Genomic DNA, 18,759 nt, shown 5'->3' on the forward strand with positions numbered 1-18,759 from the left:
TTTAGGTTTAGCTTTTCCACTGAGAACACATTTGTTTTAGTAACCTTTTGAATGTTTACATAAATTTAGCGGCACTGAAAACTATTTGGATAAATATTTTGGGTTGTATTTTAATGACAATCACTCTAATAAAATAATTATTGATAAGCCAAATACATCAGGCAAAAGACAGTGTTCAGTTTTTAATGATCTAATTTTTTATTTTTTGTATCAATTTTTTATAGTCTTTTTATTATACATGTCAGTCATACAGTTTGATATAGTAAACAGTAATTACACACGAGATGTAACAATCATCAACTTGTCAAGTCTCACATACATGCATCATACACACACACACACACACACTTGCTAAACAAAGATAAAGATTTTAAACATTTGTCCTCCCAATTTTTCATTCTCCATAGTCATCCAGAGTCACATCCTCTCAACTCTTGTTTTTGTAAGAGTAAGACAATACTTGTTTAAACAAAACACAAATAAAAACAAAATAAAAAAAAAAATACAGGAAGGCAACTAGATAAGTGGGCAAAACTATTCTGCAGACGGAAGGTTATGTCGGATCCCGGTCGTCCACTTTCTGTGGAAAGCAGAGGCCTAAACGAGCTGCAGGTTGAACCACTGACTGACATCCAGATGGTTTTCCTACGAGTTACAGAAAAATGGAATCCAACCCTGTGAAGCTGCGGAGAGTTTTGAGTCGTCTTGTTATCCATCGAGTCAGGCCCGTGTTAGATGTTTTAAACATCCCTATTTGTGTCTCTGGACAAGTCGACCAAATGTCTCTTTACTCACATAAATAGAAACGCTGCTCTCGTCTCATGATTAGTAAGCAAGCATGGATTTCTGGTATAACCTCACCTACTCCCAAAGCTTATGAAATACTCACCAAATGTTTGTTGGCTTCCCAATTGACCAGCATTCGCTACGATTAAACGACTTCTCCTTTCCATAAATGCCAGAAGAAAGCGAAATCCTTATTTTAAACTAGAACACAAGCAGTCCTCCAAGCAGCTCCGTGCAGGGTCGGCAGCCTGTGTCCATGAACACGGTAACCCTGATGGTGAGAATCTCACTCGGCCTTGGACAGACTGTAAACTGAGCCAGCTGAGAGCGATGACAGACAGGAAGGACAATATGCAGATGAGTGTATCTCTAAGGGGATGATATGAGAAAGCTTTGAAACAGAACAATTAAATCTTATTTAGTCCATTTATGATAAAACCGTGTAAAAACTGGATGTCAGTGACAGCAGTGGTTGTCAAGTGCTGCTTTGTTTTTGCATTGGCGTGCACACTGCTTCTCATTACACCGTGCACACACACAGGCAAGAACACATTTGCTCCCTGAGCTGAGACTCTCAACTCATCCTCTTTCTCTCTCTCTCTCTCTCTCTCTCCCTCACACACACACACACACACACACACACACACACACACATTTTCTTTCTCACACAGACAAAAAAAAAAAAGAAGCATCACTCTTGGCTATCCTCAATGCGCCACTTCAGGAAATCCTCCTTCCGGGCGTCTGGCTTGATCTGGTTCCGCATGCCGCCAAGTAGATTTGAGGTGGCTTCAGAGGCCACTATTAAAGGCCGGACCACAGTGGGGGGGATCTGCCGCAGAACGCCACCCACAGCACCAGGTAGACCCTTCTGTTCGTGGCCACGGGATGCTACATCACACAAGGTCTGCGCTGTGTCGATCACTCCCTGGAGAGAAGAGAGTCAAAACGTGTTTCACACTATTAACACGCACAAAAGAAACCAGGCTGCCTAAAAAAAAGAGGGCGAGGCAAGTGTCCAATGATTAATAATAAATGTCAGAATCAGAGTAATACAGCTACTTAGAGAAATGAGAGAGATAAACAATTGATGATGAATTTGGAAACGCACCTCTCTGACCGTGTCGTAGGCCTTTGCTACTCCTTCTCGGAGGTCTGCAGGCTGAGCGGCTCTGCGAGGCCGGCTGGAAGGGGCCCGGCCTTCAGCGATGGCCAGGCGGGTCAAGGGGGGAGTTGGAGACAGGATGTCGTACACCGTCTCTGCCGTGGCCTGACAGAGAAATAGAAATACAACAAAGCACTTACAAGGAATCCAATTCCTGAGTCTTATTAATACGCGTAGAAAGGGAAAAAACAAAAATTCATTTGCTACATACTTGGAGTCCAAACCGATGACCTACCTGTATGGCCTGCACAAGCCTGTTGCTGAGCTCCAGAGCCGCTGACGCTGTGGAGGTGCCGAAGGATGCTGCCCCCCGCTGGAGACCTCGAATAATGCGCCCATCCTTCCTGTACTGTTCGATAGGCAACCAGAACAGATCCCTCACTCCATGGACTGGAGAAACACGCAGATGCAAAAGAGGTGAGAAAAGAACAAGTCAAAAGATGAAGTGAGTTTAAGAACATTTATGTATTAATCTGATACACAACAGCGTTTTGTGCAGGACGTACATAGCTGGACGACAGAGTGCATGGGGCCAACACCTCCCAGAAGGCCTGGCAGCTGATTCTTCCTGATATCTGTCAACCACTCCGTGATGGCGTACTGGATCACTTTGTCCACACCGAGGAGACTAAAACGTGGTGAAAAAGAAAAACTTAAATCTAAATATTAAACTTTGATTGGTCTGGTTTACCTCTTAGATATTGAGATTCCACTGAATGATGAAAATGTAAAAAAAAAAAAAAAGAGACTGAGATGACACAAATGCATTTCAATGCAACAACGAGATTGCTTGTGTTGATACGGAGGTGAGATTTTCTACCCGTGTCTGCAGCAGAGCCTCTTCAGCTTCAACTCGGAACAGTTTAACTGGGCCAGACCGATCAGAATTCCTGCAAATGTTCCCTGTGAACAGCCGGAAGTGCAGTTAGTCTGGACAATCTACAAATGCAACAAAGCCCTAGACATTTATTTCAAGCTTCTGGTGTGCGTGTGAGTAACAAATGAGCCGACTGAAGGATCGGTCTGACCTGTTCGATGACGACGTGTTTGCCATGGTAGTCCAGCCAGATAGGCACTTCAGAGGTGAAACGAAACTCCCTGAAAACAAAACAAAACGTATTCTGCTAAATCGATTGCATCACATAAGCCTTTATTCTCTATAATGTTAGAAGGGACTGGACGGTGATTTATTGTTTTCACACCGGAAGTAGATTGGCTGCTCAGAAGAGGAGGTGGAGCAAGCAGAGGAGGAGCTCTGCTCACTGTACGTAGTTTCCACAGAGGCTGTGAGGTCGGGTCCCAGACCAGCAGCTGACTCGGCTTCCTCAGACGCCTTTTGGGACGGCTCTGCCTTCACTGGGTTATAAGAAAAATAAATATAGAAATACAATACAAATAGGAAACATGCTGAAGAATAGAATAGAATGTTTTTTATTGTCATTGCGTAGTGGATATACAACGAGATTAGGAATGAAAATTAATCGCGATATACACAAAAACATTGGTAGACGTAGCTCACCTTCAGTTGCAGATTCCACAGGAAGATACGGATTAACAAAGGAAGCTAGATTACTGAAAAAGTCCTTCAAGAAAAATAGTGCATCCTGGACAGCAGACAGGGAAATATGAAATTAGATTGGTTAGACATGGACTACAGCAGCAAACTGATTCCAGGCTGAACGATTGATCGCCTGAACACATTTAACGGATGTCTGATAACGCGAGGCTGGCTTAAACAAAGTGTTGGTGTTTGGCCTTGACAGTGTGAGGTACCTGGTCGATGTTAAGCCGTAGCGGTAGCAGGCTGACCCGCAGGCAGCACTCTGGACCGCCGAGGCCCGACTCTGGACAAACCTGCAGGGCCTTCATGGTCAACTTCAAAAGCAAACACACAATCATTAGCACATACATGACATTCTCATCAGCCCCGCCCCCTCCTCTTTTCTGCCGCCTCACCATGTTGGAGTGGGCTCGGCGGGGCATGCTCTCGCTGGTGTAGAGGTAGAGGAATTTATTTATTTGTGAGGAGGCCAGTCGGTCTCGAACCTCGAGCTCCTGGACGATAAACACCTGCCTGGAGAGGGGCTGCTCAATAACGGGCCCCGACCCAACCCCAGTGGCCGCCGACCCCTCCCCATCCTGCCCCGCCACTGCCACAGGGTAGGACTCATGCTGGAAGGACACCTGGAACACAAAACAAGAGGAGATATTGGTGCAAAAATAAAAAAATAAAATGCGTTTCAGTATTGCTCAAGCTACAGATTTACTTTTGAAGCAAATACAAATGGAGAGTCGGGGGGGGTACAGTTCCAAAATAAGTTTAGTGTAGTAGTTTGAGTTTTTGGGAAAGTTATTTACTTCCTGGCCAGGAATGAGATGAGAAGGTCAATGGCACTCATAAATCTTTGCCTATGTGGAATTAGATTTACTTCTCTTTATGACTGAAACAGTGGGAAACAGGAAGTGTGTCTCTGTCCAAAGATACTGACATTTACTTAAGAGCGTGGTATTGATCTCTCAAAGAAGCATGTTGTGCTCAAAGTTACATTATAAACATATTTTCCATTCCAAAGAACATTTACGACTGAGATTAAATAGATGAAAGGAAAAAACACAGAAGCAGCATAATTATTTTTCTCCATTGAAAACATAAATGCCTAAGTTAGAACACTAATTGTATTAAATAATATCCAGCCCCAGTTTCATATTGAGTCAGCATGCACAAATACTGCATAAATACTTTGGTGAGCTGGATTTCCATTAGCAGTGCGTGCTGGCGTCCGCTGCCTCCAGCCCAGCGCCAGGAATTCTGGGGACGCGAGGAAGGGGCCGAGCGAGACGGTGACGCACGGACACCAGCGGGGCGTGAACGGCCTCTGTCAAGAGGGGAGGAAGATGAGCACAAAGGACAGGAGAGGAAGAGAAAATTAAAAATGATCACATCAGGTCTGGCCTCCCTTACAGAGCGTAGCGGTATTGTTTATACAATTAGATTTACTGTATTAAGTTATTCAGCATGACCTCCTCAAATATCTGCTAAAGCATCAGAATATAAAAAGCAAACACATTTTAAGACTTGGTGATGTGAAACAGTAAACCCTGAGTGTGTGTATGTGTGTGTGTCACCTATTTGTATGGGCATGAATAGACATGGGTCTGCTGCCAAAGTCTTTGCCTCCATAGAGATGCCAGACCACAGAGATCTCTCGCAGCACCACCCTGCTCTGCGGCACCGGGAAGCAGCTGGGGGCTCGCAGCAGGTCTGAACTCCCCCGTGGCCTGGAGAAGTGACTGTCCTTCACCCTGATGGGCCCCTGGGTCAGCACCGTCACCACAGGTTCCCCATCCTTGGGCTGTAACAAATCCCAAGGGGTCATGGTGTCAGCCAATTAGAGCCCACAGTGAGAAAGCAGAAGGCAAAACAGAAAAGTCAAGGACTCACAGGAATTCCCATGCCAGGTGCCTCCAAGATGCAAAAGTCGTCGTTGTCAGTGGAGCCCTCGGAGCCTTCATTCGACATCGTGTCTGCCTGGGCCTCCATTGCTGTCGCGACCAGCCCGTCGAGCTCCGAGTCCTCGCCCAGCAGCAGAGAGGGCTTGCGCTTCGAGGCTTCGCCGGGGAACAGGTAGACGGAGACGGGCGAGCCTCTCGGCCTGGCAGGCGAATCTGGATAAAAGCAGAGAAAACACCACAAGGCTTCAGGAGAGGAGTCGGCGTGGAGGTGCACGCGTGTTAACGGCCATCGGTGTGTATGTGGGTGTGTGTTTGTATGAATGCTTCTGGATGCAATATTTCATTGGGAATAGGGACATAAGAATCATCGGACTCAGCCTCTGGTAGAGACATAGATGATTACAGTAAATAAAAACAGCAACAAATGGAAACTCTGCAGTACCTGGATCGACACTCTCTTCTCCGTGGCTCTTCTCTGTGTCGATTAAAGCATCCGCCAGGTCATACTGGTTGATCTCGGCGGTCTCGGCCGGAGGGCAGGGCAGCACAGTCGCAGGGCTTTCTGACATCTGCGTCGACACAGATGTCAGAAATCAATAGCATTCTTCTGTTCCTCTCTGAACTGCTGCATCATAGCATTCATCATCCAGCGAACACAAGATCAAACCATTTGGTTTACTTTGCACCATTGTTCTACCTCTACACTGAAAACACCGATCTTACTGGTAACTTCTGGCCAGCGATTTCTGTAGGCGAGGTGTGTCTCGGTGGCGGGTGCAGGTCACCCTGGGAGACCAGGTACTGCAGCATATTGACCAGGGCAGCGCAGGAGTCAGCACAAGTATGGACGTGGACAACGTTGTTGGAGCAACGGAGCTCGAAGAGAGGCTGAGACTGGAGAACAGGGAGGATTCGGAGGAAGGAACAACAGGCAGATTGCTAGAATTGATGACAGAGAAGACTCATTCATCCATTTCATTTGTTTTCCATGTGTTCGAGAAAGCCTGGTGGAATTATGCCACTGATAATCAATAGATCGTACATTTAAAGTGTCGACACAGCAATTTGGCAGGTTTTCGCTATTTCAAATTCATTAAAAAGAATCTTAAACTGAGAACAAACCTGACGTAAACGTAAAAGGGATGGAAATAAAGATGGACCTACAAAGCATAATTTCATTGTTACATAGCCACATTTATTTTCACCTTTGAGCAACTTGTTCTCAATTGGCTAAAAGTGAGTGATGACATGTTGACTATTGCGTGTGACGGTTTTGTTTCTGTGCCCGACTGAAGAGTGATCCTAGTTTTAAACTGTTGTCTGGAGCTATTATTATCCTGAAATGTCATTATGGTGACACAAGTATCTATAAACACAGCGGCTCTGATTGTTTTGTGGTGAGCTAAATTACAAAGCCCTGTTTTTGTGCTGACATGTTTCTCTGGCAGCTTCAGTCGTCTTTGTGGCCACTGAGTGGAAGACGGGTATGTACGATCGATGGTGAGCACTCACCAGCTTGCCCATATTGCTGCCTTTCCAAGTGGTGATCGCGAGTTCCAGTAAGTCAATGTCCAGAACACACACATAGTCTGTGTGACGCAAAGACACACGGAAGACTTCAATGGGCGGACGTCACATTCGGACACAGACTCTTATTTACTTCACAAGGACTGCGTATCACAACTCAATAAGAAAGATCGAAATGTTTCCCAGCTCTCCAAAGCTTCACCCAGAGTTAAAGGCACTAATAGATAAACCAAAAATGCAATTCTTCAATTAACTCTTTGAATTAGAGGTTTTGTTGGTATCGGTATCAATTATCAAGTTCGGTTAAATTAACCTGTGCCAAGTGCAAGCACATGTCACCTATGCGGGTCAGTACGGAGAGAGAGGAAAGCAGAGACTGATGATGAGTTCAACAGCTATCCTGGAAGTAGACACAGCGTTTCATTCTTCTCACCTTTCCTCAGGTCCACAGAGTCAGTCTCACATTTATCAGAGAGGTAGAGAGCCGAGTCATCCAGGATGAACCTGATCAGCCAATGAAAAATCAAGACAAACAAAAAAAGTCTGTTTAATGTCATGCCGAGTTCAATATCTCCAAATATTTGCTGTGCTGATTATTATTCAAAGAAATGCAATACCAGCGCTGCAATAATTTAACCTTTTGAAAAGGGAAAAGCTCCATCTTAAATAGTGACTTTACCGGAGATGGAAGGTGGCGGTGTCTACAATGATATTACTGGACAGAGAGAAGGACTCTGCTGTGAACAACACTCTCAGTGGCAAATACAAAGGTCTGCAACAGAGCAGAAAGGGCAAGTACAAGATGAGGGTGGCAAAAAAAAAGACAAACTTATGTAGATCATCATTTTAGCACGTGTTCCAGGTATACCTGTAATCGACCGCACAGGTAGCGAGGTGTGTGTGGAGGACGGTGATGACAGCAGGGGCGGTGTATCCCAGAATGGGATCATCAATGACATCCAGGAAGTCGACCAACTGTAATAAACAGACACATATCGAAGGTCCCCTCAAACGACGTGACTTTTAATGCCCTGAAATGTTTCAAAATTCTATTGTGTTACACAATTCTCAATACCTGAAACTTGCAGGGAAACATTTTGGATTTCTCCTTTCGAAGGCTTTCGAATACGTTATAGTGCCTCTCACCTGCTCATGCCAGCTTTGGCTGGTCTGCGTCATGTAATGTCGCATCGTGGCGCCTTGAAGTTGAAGGGCAACCAAGAACTCCTACGAGGAGAAACAAAAAAGATTTCATTTCAAACTTGTACCAAATACAGAACCGGGTGAGGAGGACATACCTTAACACTCCTTTGTGGGTCCAGTGTGATTTTGATAGCTGTGGACAACATCTGTAGCTCCCCCTCCCTGCCGCCCACACAGCTCACGCCCACTTCAGTTGGGTAGATGGTGGGGTCCAGGTGCTTTGGGGGAGTGAAGTCGGGCATCTCTAGTCGCTGTGGGATGGGGCTGTATTTCACCACAGCTGTGTTGGTGATAATAATGTTAAAAACATAACACTAATAATAATAATTAAAATTAAAAACAGTTAATTATCAATTTTGTCACAAGTAAGCATTTTCCAACAACATGACAATGAGCACCTCGATGGTAGAGCTCCACTTGTTTGCTCTCCAGGCACAGGAAATTAAGATTGGGATCGTTGCGGTGCTGTGCAACGCTGAATATCTTCCCCCCTTCTAGGTCAAGCACAATTTCCCCATGACTCTGGTCCTCCTAAAGCAATAAGATGAAATGGAAACAGCTAAGAAACACAAAAGTTATGAGATAAAAAGAAAAAGGTGAAAAGGACAAAACTACACTTCTCACATCTACTGTAGATTTCTAATAACTAAGAATAAAGACAATTTTAATAACATTAACTAGTTTACAAAAATAAAAAAGGAGACTGTGATAATTAAAATCAAGAATAGAATATGATTAAGTGATCTGTAGGTGCTATACGCTGACGTCTGTGAACACAGGGTCTCCTGCGGCTGTGGGTGAAGCCGCGGGGCTCACCTTCCTGTCTGTTCTGGCTCGGATGCGACCTTTGTTGATGAGCACAGTGAGGGAGAGGAGGCTGAGGTTGTGGTTGGAAGCCGACTGGTGAGTCCTCCCAGCTGAGTCATTGGCCAAGTAGAACAGGGACTCTTCCTCTTCTGAATCAGAGTCTGTGACGGACAAATGAACAAATATCTTTATGCAAATACAACACAAACAAACTGCTTGATTAATGAAGTAATTCTTTGGGAAGACAGGTGCTGTTATATCCAATGGAGCTACCGGTACATGTTTTTCATTGAAGAAACCAACTCACCCAGTCTAAAGGCCGACTTGCACAGCTGAAACTTGTCGTGGGAAAGGCGGCTGTGGTTGGAGCTGTTGGCCGAGGGGGGAGGGGGCTCCCACATCAACAGATCGTTATTGATCCTTATTTGCGGGTGAGGAAAATTGAAGTTACTTCTGATGCAGGAATTAAAAATAATAAAACTGAACCAAGCATGAAAACGTAACTTCCGATCGATATATAATATAACCGTTCTGCCCAAGATCATGAACATCATGAGAAGAAATATATAAGATGTTAAAAGGCAGATCAAATGCACTTGACCCTGTATGACGTTTATCTAGAGTGAGCTTGCAGCACAAAAACAACTAGCCATACTTTCGTCCGATTTCAAATCTTGTAGTTATGATTCAGAAGAAGGATCTTTAGGGTCCCTGGATACGGTTAGCCCAGTGGACAGCCGTCATGCTGACGCACCTGTTATAGATGCTCTGGAAGGCTTGCTTGCTGGGCAGCAGGATGTAGGCCAGTGGCAGGCTGATGTCCACAGCACACTGACACTGAGAAACACACTGCGCCTGGAACTGACTCATCTCCTCTGGGTCGGCAGGAATCACCATCTGAAACGAAGTTGAAGGAAGAATTGAGGGAGATTGATCTGCACGGTTAGGAGTCTGATAAATATAGCATATTTCGTTTCATACCTCCTCAGTTTCAAACATGGTGCGGTTGGAGGAGAACGGAGAGCTGCTTTTATCGCCGAATTCACAATGACTTTCAAAGAAGGCGGCCCCAAGGTCCTTGATGAGGCCCAAGTTCACCCCACCCAGACCTGCTGCTGGGTCCTGAGCCCCGCCTCCACGCACACGCACCGATATCCTGCTCACAAACAGGAAGTAAGTGATGTTACTCTTGTTATAGAGCACAATGCGACTATATTATATCTTCTTTGAAGAAATTAGTCCATCTAAACAGCAGGACCTCTTCTCTTAGAGTGAATCTGTGCAGTGAGGTGCTAACTTATAACCATTCTCATGACCAACTAACCTGGGTAAAGAGTTGTGGTTCTTCTTCACCCGGATACAGGGGAAAGAGCCGCCCTCCCAGCCCTCGTAAGACCCTAGTGGCACATACACCTCACATTAAAAATGTTTACTTTAGCTACATATACTACAAGAAAAAAAAAAAAACTACTAAAAAACAAGGGTACATTCACTACAATATAGTGGATACTCTTGAGTAATGTTTACTGGTCAGTATACTGCGTGTCCATCCTCAGTTATTCTTTTCATTATTATACTAAAACACGCCGACTAACGCGTTCCCACCATGCAGGTCTGTGAAGGAGGCCTCCAGCAGCTGAGTGAGGCATGGAGTCCAAGGCTGTCCCGGGTACGTCTGCTCTCTCTGGAGGTCCGGGGCCTCCTGGTGCTTCAGGACCAGCTCCGTGAGCTCCAGCACCAACGTCTCCTGCCGCACTGCCCTCTGCGTCAGAGGTCGACGTTTTGGGAGGGGCCGCATGTCAGGCACGGGGAAGCGAAGCCTGAGTATGGCGTGGGGGGAGAGGAGGGTGAAGGAGGAGTGCAGCTCACAGGTCTGAGTCTGCAAGGAAATAAAATAAGAAATGTTCAATATCTTTTTAATTAATAAACTTTCATGCGACGTACTGACTCTTAGACAGCTACCTTCTGCCACTGAGAAACTTAATCCAACATTGTTATTTCCTCAAGCTATTTCCAAAAATAGTTTTGCTTTTTTACAGTGTGCTGTTGACAACCAAACAGGAATATTAAAGCCAACATGATAGATTGTGTTTTTGCTGCTCGGTTAAGATCATGTGGAAACATCAAGGCACTAAAACACGAAACACAGTTTGTGCTTTTAACATTTAGGCAATATATAAAACAAATACAAAAGTTTGAATGACTGCTAAAATATGAGGTGAAAAACCTCAAATTCTGAGGCTCTGCCAGGGAATGAATGTGTGTGTGGTTCCACCTCTGAGAGCCCAGGTCCAGCCGTGTGAGTGGGACAGTGGCTGAAGGCTTTCTGCAGGTTCTTCAGCCGACCCAGGATGTCCAGGTCTAGTTCAGTGCTGAGCTCCGCCAACTCCACACGCACTAGAGTTTCCCTCCGTACCAACCGCTGTTTACCCTGTCAACACACACACACACACACAAACACATTGATATGCAGGACAATTCAGAAAAACAAACTGAAAATTAAATTATTTTTGAGATGCATACTTTACGTAGATGTTTCTCAGTAAGGCCGTAGTGTAGTTGGGCACATGGTTTGGCGGCAGATCCAACTGTGAACATACCGGCATTCTGGAACTGAAGCACCTAAAAAAATACAGCAAGAAAAATGGGATGATAGACCTTACAATGGCCTGATCACGTCTTATTGCTACTATGAACAGTGCAAATGATACACAGTGATATATATGTATATAATGGCTAAAAAAAAGACATACAAAGATGTGTTAAGCGTCAAACTTAAGAGTGTAAACCCAACCAGAGTCGTTGCTACACAGACAGACTAAGATTCTTTGTACCTCGCTGTACTCAGGATTTCCATCGTCCCAGAGGCACTCGAGCAACTCCAGCCTGCTGAAGGACAGGTCAGAGGACATGGATCGACTGTGGCGTCTTCCGCTCCTCATCTCACAGGAAACTTGTACTGCTGCTCCTGTCACTCTGGAGGACAGGACAAGGAAAAATAGACATGAACTCTTAGGTGGGAAAATGCATGTATATTTATAATATATGTGCATTGATGACAGTAAAGAGTGGGAGTGGAAAATGAAAAAGCAGAAACAAAAAAACAAAACAAACCACATTTGTAATATGGAATATTTCATTCTTCAAGTTTTATAAGTTGTTTGTTTGCTGAGCAGCATCTTTTTAAGAACGGGATTCATAAGATTTAAAAAAGGCCCGTGCACCTTCATTTCACTACGTTTTGTGAAACGAGGAACTATCCAATCACCCAACATTGGTGATTAAATATTGATTAACGTTCTTAGCTGAGGATCTGCGCTTTTCTACCTGAGGTGGGAGTATGGGCAAGCCTTGGCAAAGCCAGTTCTCAGATGGTGGAAGTCTCTTTCACTGAACATGCTGTCCTTGAAGAAGGCCAGCTCGCGAAAGAACACCCGAGATGCCTGAGCCAATGACGAGGTGCCGTCAGGCCGAGAGGGCGGGTCCTCTTGCAATAGGGTTAGGGTGAGCCCACCAAGGGTCAGTCGTAACAGAGTATCTGGCCTCAGCTGCTCTGGCTGACTGCTGCGGGAGCAACCTACAAGAACAGGATGAATGTTCGATTGTTTTACTCACTTCTTAATTCACCTGGGGGGGGGGGGGGGGGGGACTGTACACGCAAACACATTTTAGGTGCACTTATGTTCAAATCAATCCATTAAAATCAGAGTAAAATTAATACTGAGTTCATATATATTTAAAGACGTTCCAATAGTTAATATTTTGTACCAACAGATAACCTAAAATGCAGATACCAACCCTTCGCACTGTCCTACAGCGATCTTACCTCGAGTCCAGCTGCTTGACTGGGGCAGACTGGACAGGCATCCTGCTACAGGATATCTCCTGGGACAGTTCACCAGACCCTGAAAGAGACATTTAAATTCATGGTTCAAATTGGATTCACAAACAATTTGAGCAGTACATTAATAAATTGTAGTTTTGTGTTTATCGAAGTGAAGAAAGAAAAAGTACACATAATTCCATATCTTGTACTAATTTATATTTACGTGTGTAATAAATATCCTATCAAATAAAACACTAAAAATACCAAGAGTGTTTTCTGCACTATACAAAATTATACCAATATTAAAGTTTTTTTAATTTAAGCTTATACAGGCTGGTAGAGATAATAATAATAAAAAAAGAATACGCAAAAGTTGCTCTACATTCGGCCATCATCTACCAAACCCTTTAAAACAGCTAACACACACACTCACACACACACACACGGAGGTTGTACCTGTGAGAGTGCTGCAGGCTGTGTGAAGCTGGTTAGACTGTGTGTAGAGGACTCCATGTCACTGTCAGACAGCTCGCTGCCAGAGCGCGCTGAAGCCACGCTACTGGTCATCCCAGCAGGTCCCATTGAGTAAAACATGTCTGCAGGCACGCCCACACACACACACACACACACACACAGCAGTTTATTTCCACACCTCTAGATAATCCAGTTTTGTTATAGAATAAAGAGCCAAAATCAAATATTTGTATTTCATATATATCCAAAACAGATCTCCTGTAGCATTTCCTGAATAATGGCGGTGCACATTTTATTTAACAGGGAAACCCTTTAAAATTAGTGGCTCACAGTTACAGGCCTCCTGAGGTTACGCTGCATCTCAGACTGTCTAAAGTTGGACCTTTGCTGCTTTGTGTACCTCCATTCTCCAGGCCAGTGATGTAGGGCTCCATAGTTGGCTCGGCATCCCACTCGCCATCTCTTGGACTGGAGCCCAGCTGCTTACTGAGGTCCTCTTCAATCAAACGCAGGTCATCTGAGTCTAATGGTCGACCGTGTACTCCGCCACACTTAGTCTCCGGCTCTGGGGGAGAGAGGACAGAGAAATGGCTTGAAGAATGCATGTAAGAGTGGAATAGGTAGGCTGGGGGGAGAGTGTGGGATTAATTACCAGCTTAGAGAAGACATAACACACGCATCTGTTTTGTGTCCGCTATCCTCTGGTACTTAAACAATCAACAAGTAGTGTATTTGTGTGTTTGTTTTATGAAAGCCTATGATTTGGTTATATTCCGACTGAAGATAAAGACAAGCAATAATAGATTTATCATAAAAGCACATGAGTTGTTTCACAGAGCACAACCCTTACAATATATGAAATAATACATGATACATATTAAATGATGCATAATAAACAATAGCCTACAACTGTCATAAAACTCAAGAGTAGAATGTGGAGCTTTGAAAGGTAAAAGACATGCTGAACCCGCAGGTGTGAAGGTGGTATGGAACTTTGTGGAAGTGGCATCGTTGGATGTACCAGTGTAGATGCAGACGGCTGCCAGCAGGTCTGTCAGGTGTGTGACTTGATCCGGAGATAGCAGCATGTGGACACAGCCCACCTTCCCATCCAATTCAAACTGAAGACCAAAGTCAAAATGGGACAAATGTGCATCGTAAATCACAGGCTGACACTGGAATGTACCTCCTACTGTACACACACACACACACACACACTGACCTTTGGTCCAGGTAGCATATCGTTCTGTTTGATCTTGACAGTGGTCTCGATAAAACCGGAGCAGCTTCCTATGAGGATTGGCTGAGAAGGAGCACAGGGAGGGGGTGTCTGTGGGCTTGCTACTTCTTCTTTTTCTTCTTCTTCTTCTTCCCCCTCCTCTTCCTCTTCATCGTCATCTTCTTCTTCATCCTCCTCCTCCTCCTCTTTTTCTCCTTCACTTGTTGTGGCTGATTCTGTGTGTTGCTCCATAGGAGGACCCTAAGACACAAGGTGATATCTATGAGCATATGGACTTACCGGTATAAATAATGGCGATCTCATAGGCTTTGTCCATTGATCTCGTTTCCCTCCAGTCTGTCTTACAGGAATATATTTGCACATTAATAATTTTTTAACATCCACTGATTTTCACGCAGATATTTATGTAAAGATGAGCTTCCATACAGCAAGAAGATCAACATAGATATGACCATTGAATTAGATTATATTTAAAATGAAATGAAAATGTAAATCTTTGCTGCATCTTGTGCTGCTCATAATTCTTCCTGTGTCCCTGTGGATCATGTCACAAACAGCAAAGATGCTCTTTGATGTTCTACAATCATTGTATAGCAGGCAGGCCAGGTTGCTGCTAGTGTACTTACTGTATGAGGAGTATTTTATTTTACATTCCATTCAAACAGCCTTGTAGTTATATTTTCCTGAAGCATGAATAATGAAGGAATAACAGAATATTTTCAACACAAGCCCTAAAGAGAGAGATATTGATGGCATTAAAGAAACACTTCATGAGCATCCTTTCCACTGGCAACAACATTGGAGGCAAGATATTTGAGCTCATCAACTTCCTTGATGTTTGGTACCATTGATAAATGTAATGGTCAGGTTTCTAAAATTTAGCAATACCTGTAAACTGCTAAATTTGCAAATTTAAGTAGAATATTCTGCATAGTTGAGGTCAGTCAGATTGTGCTAAATAAGCTTATATTTTCTATAAAAGAAAATGCATTACTGTACTTTACATATTATCATGCAACTGCAGCATGATAGACGGCTTCTTCTTGGATAGACCTCAGGATTAAGAAACTGATGATCTGAATAGCAGGAAGAGCTTCAGATTTAACTAAATAAATTATAAACCCCTTTAATCCAAATCCTCCTGGATTGCTCATGTTGCATTGCAGAATGTTGTGCAAGCATTTTCAGCAATAATAATGATTTTGTTAGATTTTGTCTAAGAGGTTGCATAACCGTGCAGGCCCAACGCCAACTAACTGGTGAGGAAGAAAGCTGTATTCATAATGAACCAAATTCTGAATGTAAAAATGATAACATAATGTATAAAAAACAAAAATCCATTGCAGTGTAGCGTCCATCACCTGTGCGGTGCCGGTTTTGTCATAGAGCAACCGAACGGCACTCAGCTGGAGGATCTTGTGCAGGAAGGCAGGAGGTTGGTGGATGTCAACAGGCACCGCAGTCTGACTGGCTGGTTCTCGCACTGCCTCGTCAAAGTATTCCAGCCTGGAGGAAGACCGTGCAAACAATCACACACAAACATGAGCACCACTACGGAAATCAGGCCTGGTACACACGAGAAGAAGAAAAAAAAAGTATGATAAGGACAACGACATTTAGCACAGCTTATTTAGCGAATACTATCCGTAGACCACAAAGCACTAAAAGGACTCAAAAGCTTTTGACATCTCAGGGCTGTTCAGCCACTGGCGAGCTGAGAGAAGTTAAATTCTAACGCTTGGCTTCCAACTTTCATCCGCTTCCCCCCCAGACTGTAAGTTAAGTGCTGATGTTTAAGAGTTGCAATATTAGACAAACAGATTATCCATTTCCAGAATGCATGAATGCACTTTATTATAAAGTAAAAAAATACCTACGAGGAAATGCGTATAATGTAAGTAAGTGAACTTTAATTCATAAAAATCCACCAGCGTTGGGTTGAGTTGAAGTTGTCTTCCAACTCGGCCCATGAAATGATTACAATCAGACATTTTGAACATTGAAACAATTCCAAGACTTAAGTGTATTAAAGTGAACTGAAATGAATTCACAGCAGTATGCATACCCTGCAGAAAACGACAAACAGAATACATACTGTACATACACTGCATACAGAACAAAAGAAAAAATATTCAGAAGGTCTCTTGCTGGAAAATGATAGCCTTCTTTTTCGTCACAGCTCATTTATTGGACTTACCGTTTGATGTGCACCTCTAAGGCAACGCCCGTTTCCAGGTTGAGGGGCTGGTGCTCGATTCGAACAATAGTGTCTATGAAGGTGACTTTAATACGACGAAGGACTGGAAGGAAACATGAGAGACATGCACGGGCTCATTAGCACCACGCTTTCAAAAAAAAACCAAAATCTTCTTAGCTGTGTTCTCAGAATGGATTTTCCCATTGAGCGATACATTCCAACCAGCACTGTCAGGGAGCTCATGATGATGATGATGATGATGAATATATTTATTAGATAGAATGTTAGCGTACAAGTACAGTCACACAGTAGCATGTATTACAGTACCAATAAAGTCAAACATCCTGTTTGCATTTCAAAAAAGCCCTTGCGGTCTTGTTTCCGTTGAAAGTCCTTAGTACATAAATCATCGACATTTAACAGTACAATTTTCGCAATACAAATAAAAATAAAACCAATATTAATTAGAGCATCATTAAAGCTCTAATTATACCTCGGTGCTGACGCTCTTTATTTGGGGCAGACACACACGAAAGCTTTGCCTCACCAGTCTCAATGGTTTGTGCAAACATTTCAAGTCCCTCCAGTGGGGCAGGCGGCTCCTCAGACGCCTCCGGGGGGTCCTTCAGGCACTCCTGAGCCAGCTGTATGCTGGAGGTCATGCTTGATGACCAGCCTTGGGAATCACAACCCCCACCTGAGTACAAGCAAAAAAAAAACACACGGGACCGAGTGATCGATAGAGCTCAAGAGTTATTATGTAAATTATTTATTGGCTGGCTGTTTAATGCAAAAATTAATCACAAAAACTTAACATAAAAACATCAAATTGTACCATGCGCCTGTGGTCACAGGTTCACGTTCAGATCACCATGACCTGGATCAGCGATAGGTGAAAACAGTAATAAAAAGGAAGGAACTAGACATTATACTAAAAACACATTTAAACCACAGCCCCCCCAAAAAAGCAGGGGCGGATCTGGAGAGCCGCCCTCACCCATCCTGCGGTGAGATTCTGTTTTTCACTGAACTCACTGGTGCGGTACTTGGGTCGACATGTGATCTGCAGACCGGACACCTCCAAGGTGCAGTGATCAGTCAGGAGAGCCTGCCAGGGAATGGTCACCGCTATGGTGCTCACAAAGCCATCCACCATCTCCAGAGGAGCACCGAGGGACTCCAGCAGCTCGTTGACGGCCTGGAGCAAAGACAGGCCAGCCCAGCAAGACCCCCCCCCCCCCCAAAAAAAAGAGAAACAAATGACATTAACATTTTTAATCATGCTTAAACAAAGGGCTTTACAGTACGGGTTTCTGAATATTAGGACACTTAAGAGACGCAGTTAATCTTGTCGGCTGATACTCGCAGTTCCTGGAAGAAATGCGAGCTCGGCCCAGTCAGAGCATGACGTCGGAGATTGTTGTTGGAAATCGGGTACAGTTGCGAAACACTCCAGAGTGCACGAGTTCGACAAACACACACACACACACACACACACACACACGCACGGTGATGTTGACACAAACTCACCCAGACATCCAGGTTGATCTCTTTGATAACGCCACTCCCGTTATACAGGTCCAAGCCCAGCTGGTCCAGACTCAGGCGCTCCAGCAGAAAGTGGCCGAGATAGTGCTGCAAGAGGTACCGACAGGCCCGCTTCTTGATCGAGCCCGACCAGGGGAAGAGCCAGCGAGACATGGGGCCGGAGAGAGAGGGGAGAGAGAGGAGAACGAGTGCGACTACAGTTCTCCGGAAACTGCATAACAGACCGAGACAAAGTCTGCGTGAACGAGGAATCCGCCGCAGCTAGCCAGAGGGGGGGGCTACGGAAGGGGTAGACCGTAACTCCGGTTCTCCCCCTGGCTCGACATAAAAACGCGAAAATCCTCCGTGTCAGGACCGACGAGACTCCCACGTTACTTCCCGAGGCGTTACTCCGACACGGTGTCGTCGTTTCGGTCCATATTCGCGGCACGTTTGTCTTAAAACACCAACGACAAGTCCGGTCGGTGCGTAGCTCCTGTTCCAGGGTTGTTTATTGTTATCATACGCCACCTGATGGGGGGGATGAACGTACT

At 44.4% G+C, this 18,759-nt stretch overlaps 1 protein-coding gene across 1 annotated transcript; it reads right to left on the reverse strand.

The window, feature by feature from the left end:
- Window positions 1-174: 174 nt before the first annotated feature.
- LOC137914854 (autophagy-related protein 2 homolog A-like) lies at window positions 175-18,709 on the reverse strand. The gene is made up of 42 exons (XM_068758350.1): window positions 18,209-18,709; window positions 17,714-17,876; window positions 17,226-17,375; window positions 16,679-16,781; window positions 15,843-15,987; window positions 14,464-14,721; window positions 14,263-14,362; window positions 13,642-13,806; window positions 13,224-13,363; window positions 12,768-12,846; window positions 12,269-12,518; window positions 11,776-11,917; window positions 11,465-11,563; window positions 11,217-11,372; window positions 10,547-10,820; window positions 10,266-10,338; window positions 9,923-10,097; window positions 9,696-9,838; window positions 9,249-9,361; window positions 8,951-9,102; window positions 8,533-8,665; window positions 8,230-8,414; window positions 8,078-8,158; window positions 7,800-7,906; window positions 7,611-7,703; window positions 7,365-7,435; window positions 6,917-6,993; window positions 6,128-6,298; window positions 5,847-5,973; window positions 5,394-5,617; window positions 5,078-5,304; window positions 4,692-4,827; window positions 3,908-4,135; window positions 3,725-3,826; window positions 3,471-3,555; window positions 3,154-3,307; window positions 2,980-3,049; window positions 2,772-2,854; window positions 2,458-2,579; window positions 2,187-2,341; window positions 1,898-2,056; window positions 175-1,714 (listed from the first exon to the last, which is right to left on the reverse strand). The coding sequence occupies exons 1-42, from the start codon at window positions 18,377-18,379 to the stop codon at window positions 1,478-1,480; spliced, it is 6,078 nt and encodes a 2,025-aa protein (XP_068614451.1). The 5' UTR covers window positions 18,380-18,709; the 3' UTR covers window positions 175-1,477.
- Between the last annotated feature and the right edge of the window lie 50 nt (window positions 18,710-18,759).

The sequence above is a fragment of the Brachionichthys hirsutus genome, unplaced genomic scaffold (genome assembly GCF_040956055.1).
Source record: "Brachionichthys hirsutus isolate HB-005 unplaced genomic scaffold, CSIRO-AGI_Bhir_v1 contig_1472, whole genome shotgun sequence".
Taxonomy (NCBI): Eukaryota; Metazoa; Chordata; class Actinopteri; order Lophiiformes; family Brachionichthyidae; genus Brachionichthys; species Brachionichthys hirsutus.

What these genes read in the sequence shown, in the direction of transcription:
- LOC137914854 (XM_068758350.1), bottom strand. Translation starts at nt 18,379, where the DNA reads ATGTCTCGCTGGCTCTTCCCCTGGTCGGGCTCGATCAAGAAGCGGGCC. An exon ending in AGCCGTCTGCATCTACACTG is followed by an intron (nt 13,807 to 14,262) that starts GTACATCCAACG and finishes TCTCTCCCCCAG; the next exon opens with AGCCGGAGACTAAGTGTGGC. An exon ending in GAAATCCTGAGTACAGCGAG is followed by an intron (nt 11,564 to 11,775) that starts GTACAAAGAATC and finishes GTATTTTTTTAG; the next exon opens with GTGCTTCAGTTCCAGAATGC.